The sequence below is a fragment of the Diaporthe batatas genome (genome assembly GCF_019321695.1).
Source record: "Diaporthe batatas strain CRI 302-4 chromosome Unknown Contig00013, whole genome shotgun sequence".
Lineage (NCBI taxonomy): Eukaryota > Fungi > Ascomycota > Sordariomycetes > Diaporthales > Diaporthaceae > Diaporthe > Diaporthe batatas.
The window spans coordinates 1,291,092-1,302,859 of NW_025408560.1; the positions used below are offsets into that span (position 1 = coordinate 1,291,092).

At 35.8% G+C, this 11,768-nt stretch overlaps 3 protein-coding genes across 3 annotated transcripts; all 3 read left to right on the top strand.

Annotated features, from left to right (window-relative positions):
- Positions 1-3,707: 3,707 nt before the first annotated feature.
- Positions 3,708-5,238, top strand: KVR01_010179 (uncharacterized protein; the record flags this gene model as incomplete). Its single annotated transcript, XM_044781797.1, has 2 exons — positions 3,708-4,179; positions 4,316-5,238. The coding sequence occupies 2 exons, from the start codon at positions 3,708-3,710 to the stop codon at positions 5,236-5,238; spliced, it is 1,395 nt and encodes a 464-aa protein (XP_044640338.1).
- Positions 5,239-5,247: 9 nt separating this feature from the next.
- Positions 5,248-9,402, top strand: KVR01_010321 (uncharacterized protein; the record flags this gene model as incomplete). Its single annotated transcript, XM_044794933.1, has 5 exons — positions 5,248-5,752; positions 5,792-6,161; positions 6,355-7,366; positions 7,387-8,108; positions 8,199-9,402. 5 exons carry the CDS (start codon positions 5,248-5,250, stop codon positions 9,400-9,402), a joined length of 3,813 nt encoding a protein of 1,270 aa, XP_044640480.1.
- A 382-nt stretch (positions 9,403-9,784) lies between these two features.
- Positions 9,785-10,399, top strand: KVR01_010223 (uncharacterized protein; the record flags this gene model as incomplete). Its single annotated transcript, XM_044789995.1, has 1 exon — positions 9,785-10,399. The coding sequence occupies one exon, from the start codon at positions 9,785-9,787 to the stop codon at positions 10,397-10,399; it is 615 nt and encodes a 204-aa protein (XP_044640382.1).
- Between the last annotated feature and the right edge of the window lie 1,369 nt (positions 10,400-11,768).

Sequence of the window (11,768 nt, forward strand, 5' to 3'; positions counted from 1 at the left end):
TTTATTTTTATTTTTATTTTTATTTTTTTAAATTTTAATAATAATAATTTTATTTTTAAAATCTCTACTTTTTAAATTAAATTATAATAAAATATAATTTTAAATAATTTATAATTTTTTAAGTTTATTATTAAATTAATTTAATATTTTTTTATTTTAAAATAAAATTTAATATTAATAAATTTTAATAAATCTTTAAATTAGTTTAAATACTTTTAATATAAAGAGTTATTTTTAATTTTAAAAATCTTTGTTAATAAAATTAAATATTTTATTATTTTATTTTTAAAATCTTTAATAAATTTTATATATCTTTTAATATTAAAATATTTATATATTTATAAAATATTATATAATATATATATAAATATATTATTAAAATCTTTTATTATTTAATAATTCTACTTTAATATTTAAAGTTAATAATATATATATAAATTACTTTAAAATATATATTATTTTAAATTTCTTTAAGTAATAATATTAAATAAATTAAGGAATTTAATAAATTCAAAAACTATTATAAATAATTATTAAAATATTAAAATAATAATTAAAAAATAGATATATTAATAAATTATATTATTTTAAAGAATAAATATAGTTAAATTAAAACTAATAAATCCTATTAATAAAATATAAAAGGATTATTTATTATAATATAATTTAAAAATATATAAATATATTATAAAACTTATTAATTAAAAATTAATAAAAAGTTTAATATTTAATAAAGTTAATTTATAAAATTTAAAGTATTATTAAAATATAAAAAAGTTTAATAATAAAATAAATAAAAAATTAAAGTTTTAATAAAATTCTTATTTATATAAAATATAATAAATATTTATAAAAGTAATTCTAAATAATAATATTAAATTAAATATTAAATATTTAATTAATTATTTAAACTTTATATTTAATAATTATTAAAATATTTATATAAAATTAATTTTTTAAAGAATTTTAACTCTATTTAATTAATTAATTAAAAGTAGTTATATTAAATAAATTATATAAATCTAATAAAATTTAATAACTTTAATATAATTATTTTTAAATATTTAAATTATAAAGTAATAAATTATTTTATTAACTTAATTATTTATAATTACTTTTATAATTATTAATTAATATTAATTAAATTTATATATATAAAAGTAAATAATAATAATATTAAATATAATTAATTATTAATAATTAACTATAAAAAGTTACTTAAAGAGTTTATATAAATAAAGGAAATCTCTACTAACTAAACTTAATAAAGGACTATTATAACTATTATATTAAAAGTAGCTTAATTATTTATTATTAAATTAATATATAATAAATAAAATATTTAAAAATCTTAAATAAAATAGAAGTTTAATATATATAATCTTACTTAGTTTAATTAAGTTGCTTTTTATAAATAACCCTTTATAGTATTATAATTAATTAATTCTTTATAAATATATAACTTACTTTAAAGTACTCTCCTTAAAAGAGTATCTTTTAAATTAGTTCCTTTATACCTATTTAAGATTTTTAAATTATAAAAGTTTAAACTTATAACTTTAGAATTAGTTATAAAAATAGTTTATTTAATTACTATTAATAAATTAAATTATTTAATTAAAGGACTATAATAATTAACTTATTTAAATAATTATTTTAATAGTTTATAAGCTTATATTATTATATTAATATAAAAGTATTTTTAATAATAAATAATATTATAAATATAAAGTATAAAATAATTATAAAAGTTTTATATAATAAATTTAATTAAATTAATTTTAGAAAATATATAATATTTTTTAAACTTTACTTATTTATTTATAATATAATAATAAAATTAGAAAATATAAAAATTATATAACTTTTATAATATTTTAACTATTATTATTATTAAAATAATATCTTTTAATTATATTTATATAAATAATTATATTTTTAATTTTATTATTTAATTAAAAATAAATAATTAAAGTTTTTAAAAATTAAAATATAATATATTCTTTAAAAATATTTTAATTAAATTTATTATATAAATTTATTTATAATATTATTTATTATTAAAAATACTTTTATATTAATATATTAAATTATATTTAATTTATTTAAATTAATATTATAACTATTATAAATTATAAATTAATTTTAATATTATTAAATATTATATATAAAATAATTATATTTTTATTTAAATTTATAATTTTAATAAAATTATAAAAATAATTATTAATAATTAAGTTTATATAACTTTAATTATTTATTTTAATTTAATAATAATAATAATATATATTATTAAGTTTAAATAATTATTTAAAAGTTATAAAACTATTTTAAAAATTAAAAATAAATTTTTAAAAAGTAAAAAATAGAGGTTAAAATAGTAAGTAGGTTTTATAAAGATCCTTATAAATCCTCTTATTAATAAAATTATTATATTATTACTTTTTACTTTAAAACTTAAAGAGTAACCTTTTTTTCTTATTTTTTTCCTTAAATAACCCTACTCTTTAAATCTATACTATTTAATATAAACTTTAAACCTTTATATTATAAAACTTAAGTAATATCTTAAAAGAGTTATAAAAGAAAGAATAGATTTATTTAAAAAGCTCTTTCTTTTTAAGAGACTCTTTCTTAATTCTTTAAGAATAAGTCTCTTACTTAAATATACTAGCTAGTTAAGAGAGAATCCTTTTATTCCCCTTTTTATTAGGCTTTTTTAAGTTTTTAACTTTTAATAACTCTACTTTTAATTATTTCTTTTTAAACTTTTAGATATTATTAATTTAAATTAACTTAAAGGAGAAAATATAGGAATGAAAATAAAAAAAGAAGAAAAAAAGGAAGGAAAAAAAGTATTCTTTTATTTTTTATATAAAAAAAATATATAAAACTTCTTTATAACTATTTCTTTTTTATAATTATTTCTTTTTATTATAATTATCTCTTTTTTTATAACTATTTCTTTTTTTATAAGAATTTCCTTTTTTTATAACTTTTATCTTTATAAAATTATTTAATAAAGAATTAAGTAAAATATTATTAAAAGATTACTTATATTATAAAATTATTATTTACTTTAAGTATTACTTTAATTAATTATATAAAATATAAGCTTTTAATATAAATTATAGCCCTAGTGACTATTTCTAGTACCCACTAATGTATGGTATGGTGTAGCGTGAAATTGTGAAGCTAGTAGCTGTGTGGTTGAGTTCTCAGAGATCTGTGCCAGGAGTAACGAGATCGACCCCTGGAGGTGCTGATCCTGGAGACTCTGCTCATGGCCCGCTGCGCTTGTCCCAACCCGACTTTGCTTCACCAATGACCCCCCCGCTTAGTCTTAATAGTGTGTAAATTTCCATTAGATCGGGCATTTGTACTTCCGCTCGTGCTTGTGCTAAAGATATCTGACACAGGCAAACAGGTCGGAGCAGACTTGCTCCAATTCATTTCTTTCTTGAACACCAACCTCACCTCCTTCTTTCTGCTTACATCCTCCACAGGCACCGGCTGATCCACATGAACTAAGCTGGCCAACTGACACCTTTTATCCCTCTCGCACAACTAACATCTATCAGATCCAATTTATTTCTTTCTCAAACACCCAATCGCCTTCTACCAACTCGCACCATTTTCAGTGATCGGACAGTTCACATGGATTAAGCGAGCCAACTGACACCCCTTGTCCCTATCATCATTTCACCATGTCGGAGCCACCGGGCAACCACCATGCTGGCAAGACCAAGGGGTCGGCGGCAAAGGCATCCCCTTCTGCGAAAAAGCAGTGCACATACCATGGCGCCTTCAAGTTCGTTCCAAACTTGGAGAAACTCAAAGACACAGAAATCCAAGCCAGGTACCCATCTGACCATCCTATCTGGCACAAGGACGACAACGACGATTATGATCGATCCATACCAGCCTCGACATGGCTGAATAACTCCTACGGTCCTTTGCCTTATGAGAAACAACAATTCGGGGAACCCTGGGCCAGGTCAAAAAACAATAAGACGGGGTTGGACGAGTACAAGGGCGAGTGCGAGGGGAATAAAGCTCAAGTCGTTGGCTCGCACCGAATGACGAACATCAAGACGAGCAACGTCGCCGACAAACTGATTGTCCCCTATCTCGCATTTCCAAGCGGGGCAGCTCTGACCTCATTTGCCTTTACCGAAGGTTTGTGTTGTACCCTATTCCATCACAACTTGTCTGTGGTGATTACTGCCTGGGTAGCGGTCGTTGTCGAGTTAATCCGCGTCGTTTAGGAAGCGTATTGCGGTCTCTGCGGAATAACATTCTGACTTGAATACAGGACTGGAGCTTTTCGGACCCCTTCTGGAGCATATTTACGAGGGGGCCAAGAAGGGGAGGTTCCACATGCAGGACACTGCTGCAGTGATCAGCCAACGTAACACAACCGACACTTACCTGATGGAAGTAATGAAGCGTGTTCGCGACGATAAGGACTACATCCCGTTTGTGGTTAACGCGCATGTTGAGGCGAGCATGAGGGACATCTCCCCAGTCAATGGGTTCGCGGGCCCAGCTACTGGTATGGCTTTTGTCTACAAAGTGCTGTGCTGGATGACCCATGGTCAAGGCTGGAACCCGGACAATGCTCGCGCCAAATGGGCAGCGTTCGATGAACAAGAAGACGTCCGTCCAGAGCAGAAGATGGCTGCCTATATGGTCGACCTCAACAGCAACTATCGCTTCCGCCGGCACGACGGCTCGGACCCCCTTTCCCCGGAGCGGTATCTTGAGTTTACATTGGAGGACTGGAACCGCAGTCTTTTCCTTGTTGCGTGGATTTTCAAGTGGATGGACAAGCCATGGGCGAAATTGGGCGACAAGAGGGAAGGTACTGTGGACATTTTGCACTATCACGCGGCATCGGAAGCGACGGAGCAGGCCAGGGAGCACCAGGCCAACCTCGACGAAGACCACGAACGCAGGGAAGACATTTTGAAAGCGTACAACGACATGAAGATTATCGGTAAGCCTGCAGACCTGGCCGATCGAGAGTTTTCGAAATTCGTGAATGATGTCATCGCCGCACGATTTGACACCAAGAGCAAGAAGTTCGAATACGAGAAGCCCATGGTCGAATTGACAAGACAGATCGAGAGATTTGACACGTATGCCGCTATCACGAACAGCCCGGAGATGACAGGCAACCTCAACAAGCCCTCAACGTACGAGGAAATCGATCTTCACAACATCACAAAGACCTAGGAGGTGATTATGGCGCATGTGAAGCCTTTGCTCGGGTGGGTGAGGAACGGCTGGATGGGAGACGAGGCCAGCGACTTCATATCGAATACGAGGCTGGCTGACTTCGTCAACGCCACCGCGGGGACCTACATTGATAATTGTCCTGATACGGTCGATTCACTGAGAAAGGAAATCCAGGCTGCTCAAAAGGACCTCTCCGATGATGATGCCATGGACGAGGCGAAGCGTATGCTAACCGTCACCTATTCACTCTCCACATTCTTTGGGGGCGATCCGCCCGTTGAGCAGCTATGGGAAAAGGTCTTGAAAGCTTGGAATTTCAGCCTGGACACTGACCAATTCGTGTTCAACGAAGACAACACGAGACTCAGTATGAAAGAGGCCCTGAACAGGGACCAGAAGGGGAAGGGTAGGGCATCCGTTGACGCCAGCGAAGGCGACACACAGATAGCCCTTGAGCACATGGTCAGCAACGCATTCGTGTTTGCTCCTCACCAGTTTGTCGGCAAGTCATGTCATCGCGTCCCCAAAACCACTTCCTAACAAATCGTAGATGCTGTTACCCATGTCGACTATCTGGGAATGGTGAAGGCTCACTTCGAAGCCAACCAGATGGGCTGTGGAAAGGCATTTATCATTGCAGGAACCGAGCATCCCCTCGTCAAGTCCATCAAAGAGCGTTCGCCAGGAACACATGGCATCCCGAAAGACGGCCCCTGGGGACCTTGCATTGTGATCTGCCAGGCGGACCTGGTCAAGACACCTGCCAAGACTGTCCACATGGCATTCAAGGGTCTCCGCCGATATTACATTGTTTCATCCGCACCCGACTCATCGATGCCTGAGGGTGTCAACGTTATCCAAACGACAGAGGGATTCCTTGACTTTCTAAAATGGTCTATGAGCGCCGCTTCGATCCAGAGGTAACGTCACTACTATAGCCTTACTTGTCGTTGCGTGTCACGAGACTGACTAAGTTGCATTTTTAAAGGTGATGAACATAACGGTTTTCATGTCATACCAAATAATGGCACAGCGATTCTTGGTAAACTCTACCCTCGTCACCCTCCCCAACCAACTTGAGATCGAGTTAGGACACAGACCTCGGCGCCACAGACCATCGCCCGCGAAAACCCAGTGGGTGTCAATGCCTCCCGGACGGGCCAATGCCGGAGACCATGTCGACGACGACACAGCGGCAGACGATGACGAAAACTCGGAAGGCGGCGACGAGGACGAGCCCGTTGACGATGAGCCCACATGCGTGGAACAAGAACCTGGTTTAGGCGGCGGTGTGGTCAATTTCACAACCGCTGTGAAACGCGTCCGACTGGAAATGGCAAAGAAGGGCGCGATCGATGACGATGACACTCCTGGTTTCTTGATCGGCGGGGACAGTGAGGACCCATACACTTATTGGCCGGGTAATGAGAACGACAAACGTCCATATGTCGAGGAGAAACTCTCAGTGACCCATACGTTGGCTGAGTTCTTCAAGTCAAAGGACATAACGACCGGTCGAGGGGTGTTACAGTTCCACGAACAGTATCCCAATCAGGTCCCTGTGTCGGGCCGCAGACTGACCAGGTTTGGACCAAAATGGTTCAACGAGGCGCTACAGAAGAGTGACGAGGGCCCCACCTACACGCTCGCATCTTTCAACGAAGGCCATATCCTGCGAAACGTGAAGACGACATTCAACATCACTACGAGACTTCTTCCAAAGCAAGCATTACTGCTAGCCTCTAGCACCCCGTTATACGGTGACGCTACTGATCTCTGTTCATATTCATCTCTATTTGCCCACATGTCAGGCATCGACAATCACCTCATACTCGATTATATAGACATTCATAGCCTCAGCCGCGACTTCCAGCGTTCTCAGGACCTTATAGACGATATGTTGGTGTCAAAGAAGGGCGACTATAACAAAGGGTTTGTCCAAGACTTATTCGAATGGGCCGATGAAAACCTCGGCCACCGCAAGTGGTGGTGTCTCCTCGATGGATACCGGCAGCTAATAAGAAGCAAGGACGACCACATCAAAACCATATCCTGCAAGCTGTTCCACTCTTCCTTCGTCAATGAGCGCAAGATATCTACTAGGCTAAAAAACCACAAAGGCCGGGTTGTATACCCCACGAGTAGGCTCTCTCCCATGATCGTTCGCATCGCACGGTGGAGGTCCACCACGAAAAGAAATTCCAGAGCATGCTCGTCTCTTTCACCGACCTTATGCTACAGCAGCTGAGTCGACGGAAGCCGAAACCCAAGAACAAGGATCACGACAGAGGGAAGAAGAGACGAGTCTGGATGCCATCAAGACATGAAGCGATGCTTGGGAACGTGATTGAGGAGCATATCCGTCACGTGCTCAATCTGGGGGATGACGACTCAGAGCCACGGGCTTCGTCGTTCTCCTTTAATTGCATTCTGAACTTAATCGCCGTAGACTGGCACAATTTCCGCCTAGTCTTCGACTCCGATGTCAATCGAAAGGACCCACTGCAGAAAATCTCCAGGGACACCATCAACCAACTAAGGCATCTTGCGGATTCCAAGAGGGACCCAAGAGCAGCAGCCTTGCCCGAAAGGATAGCCAAGGACAAGTCGTCGGATGCTCGTCTTGGTGCCGCGCAAGTGGCATCCATGGCCAAATATGACAAATATGGCGGCATGGTACGCCGTCACTTCCTGCTTGCGGAGAAGGGCCATGTCGCCACCGATGACACTGTCCACATGATGACATTCGCACTGAGCGAGTCTCCAATCATATCCAAGGTTATAGACATGATTATGGAAGGCCTCAATCAGCCAGACATGTATGGCAGCCGGGTCTTCGTAGTGGTCGACTCACCACTCACCCAAAAGTAAGTTACCAGACACCGGTCGGCTTAATCAATTGGACTAAGCCGGCGACTGCTTTGAATTGCTGATAGTTGCTGATCTGAATATTATAGTAACCTTGTGGGGGCACTGCGCTTCCTGGGGTTAAATGTGATCAACTTCTCGGCCGATTTACAAGCCTCCGAACGCGACGATTTGCTGGAACAGTTCAATGACCGGAAATGCAACGTCCATGCCCTGATCGTCCCCTGGACAATGAAACTATCAGGTATGAACATGCATAGAGCCTGTAACTGGGGTATAATGGTCAATATAGACGATTCGGCAGCAAAGACACAACAGATCATGGCCCGCCTCTACCGTATTGGTTCAGAAAAGACCGTCCGCTGGTTCATTGTGATCCAGGCCGCCTCATTCGCCCGAGTACAGGAGCTTTTCTGTCATACCAAGCAGGTCAAAAATCTGTCTGTTACAGGGCGGCTGCCGTTGGAGATCACCGGGGACCTTCGCGCCATTATGTGCTACGAGGTTGCTCGTGAACAGTTCGGCGCCGTGGAATCCAAGTATGTGGCCGCCAGATACTACAAGCAACTCGAGTCGGTGGAGGAATATGAAGCACCATGGGTCAAGCGACATGCTGTCTTCTACAGCTGGCTCGCCGCGTTGGCGTTCGAGAACATTAAGCAGTCGGCTGATGACGTTGACGACTTTGCCAATGTTCTTGACCTCATTGACCGGATGATCGACCTGGAGCCTGTCTTCCGGGCAATATGCCTCCTCATACAATCTGGGCACGATGCAGACGCGAGTATTGACGCTTGGCTGCGCGAGGCTGACTGGGCCGATGTCGACAGCCTCCGCTCGCGGATGAGAGACGATCAGCAACAACACGATCTAGACATCAAGGGTCTGGAGGCACATTACTGGAAAATTTTGACGACAAAGCGGGGCGAAGAGGCGCCCAAGCACCTGAAACTCGCTGGACTTAGCTTCACTGCCCCCCCAGTTCCTCGGGCTATCGACCCCGAGCTGTCTTTCACAGGCTTTGGACAGAGGGACGAAGAGAAAGAGCAGCAGTTCAGCAGTGCTGATAGAACAGCTGACGCAGATGACTGCTGCGACAACGATGACCTATACGAATCACTTGGCGCTGACCATACTACTTCGTTCCAAGATGTTCTCAGGCCCCGGAGGGAGATTGCATTCAAACTGCGCCCAGACAAGGCTCCAAATGACAGTGACGAGGCAAAGAGGGCAAAGGAGGACCGGATAAAGAAGGTCAACGATGCTGCGAAGGTCCTCCCGAATGAAAAGTAAGTCGTGGATCCCAAAACGCCCCAGATGGCAGCAACTTACTGCACATGGACCGAGCCCACCATCGCGCTCAAGTTACAAGTTGAACTAACATTTGATTAAGGTACCGATCGGCCTATGACAGGGGTACTCCTCTACGCGATATCAACTGCATGCATGCTGACGACGGAGTGAGAGAGCGGAGAGCCGCGGATGACAACAGGAAGAGGAAATTTTCTGGTGGATCCAGCGGCTTCGCCGCTAAGCGACAGAAGAAAACGTCTTCGTCCATTGCTGATGGAGACGTTGAAGATGATGATTCCTAGCTTAGAGGCGGCCGATGCAGTGATGACCGCTGCTAACTGTATCATAATAGAGGCCAGATAATATGCCTCGTTTGTATAATATGACTGCTTTTAACATGAGAAAGAGGCTACTACAACGTAAAGGTACTAGGCCGGAGTTGTGTGGTAGTCGGCAACAGTTACATTTAGCTAGAACACACCTCTTAGAACTAACAGTTATCTTCCGCCTCCTTATGAAGTCTTGGATCGCCGAATATGTGGAGAAAGAGAGCTATAACCCGTTCCTTTATGGCCCATGGGAGCTTGATATACATGACCTTTCTCCAGCCACATCTCATGATCAGCTGGCTGAGATGGAAAAGGGTATCAGGGCGCCCTACCTGTCTGCGAGGGCTAAAGAGAAGGCCGCCTTGTCTCCGGCCACAGGTACTAGTGCTCCTGGCTCGCATAAGGACGACGAGGATTTGCGGAACATCGAGGACGATGAGGCGCTAGCTGCTGACCGCGACGATTCTGCCAGCTCTGGCGCGACAAGTCCTAACGACGAAGATGCAACCCGCGACGGCATCGTTAATGCCCCGAACATGGAGCTTCGTGTGCCAAGCTCTACCCGGGCGCGTCTCATTGCCGACTTGAAGAAGCGGGAACCAGACTCTACGTTCACGGACAAGACGGGCAAGATTCAAGAGAATAAGATCAAGTTTATTCCTATATAACAACTTATAAAGTACCTAAGTGACTTCCTATTTAGCCTTGTTATTATAAATAAGTATTATACTATCTATAACCTATATACTAGATTTTCGCGCTTATTATTTATAGTAGATAAAGTAAGGGGAAGTAGTAAATTAAAGTATAGTTAGTTAGTTACTAAGTTTAGCTATATATATACTAGGGTGAAGGTGCTAGCCTTAGGTTTGAACTTACTAACTAATCTAATAAGTAAGTGTGGTAGGTATGAAGGGGTGTAAGCTAACTGTAGAGAGGTAGCTAACTAGTTAGTAGTTAATATTAGTTAGTAGGTGTATAGGTTATATTTTTAAGCTTATTTTAAACTTTATTCTTATAATTATTTAATAGTTAACTTTCTTTTTAAATAATTAATTAATTATATTTTACTTTATATATTATTTTTTTTATAAATAATAAGTATAATTTAAAATTTATTAATTTAAATATTTTTATTATAAATATTTTAATAATATTAATTTTAATAATAATTAATTAAAGTTTATTAATTTATAAATATTATAATTAATTAATTTATTATAATTATATTTATAATTAAATTATTTTATAATTATTTATTAATTTATTAAAACTATACTTTTATAATTACTTTAATTAAATAAAATAGAATATTTTAATTAATTTAATCTCTTTTCTTTCTTTCTTTATAATTCTTTTTAATCTTTCTTTTTTATAATAATAGTAATATATAAAGCTTACTTAATAACTTTTATTATTTATAACTAATAGTTTATTTATTTAAATAACTCTTATAATATTATTAAAAGTTTTATTAAATATAGCTTTTATTTATATAAAGATCTTAAATATTAAAATAACTCTCTTAAAGTTATATATATTAAATACTCTTATTATTATTTAAATAATAATAAAAGTATTATATTCTTAATTATAAAATAAATTACTTTTTTATTAAATTATTTTTAAAAGATTTCTTTATAAAAAAGTAATATTATAAAACTATCTTTATAAGTAGGATTATATAATTATTAAATAGAAAAGGTAATTTAAAGCTAAGCTTTTATTAGTTAAATAATTATTTATTTAAATTACTTTAATTAATAACTTTTAATAGTAAAATTAAACCTTTTAATAGTAAGTTAATACTTTTAAGTAATATAATTAAATACTTAAATAAATAATTATATCTTTAAAAGTAATTATAATATCTTTTAAAAGTAAGTTAAAGTATACTTTTATTAAAACTATATTTTATATTACTTTTAATTCTTTATAATTAAGCTTTTAATAATTATAAAGCCTTTATTAAATAACTTTTAAGCTTATAGAAAGTATAGTAAGACTTATTTATTAAAGTTTATTCTATTTAATTAT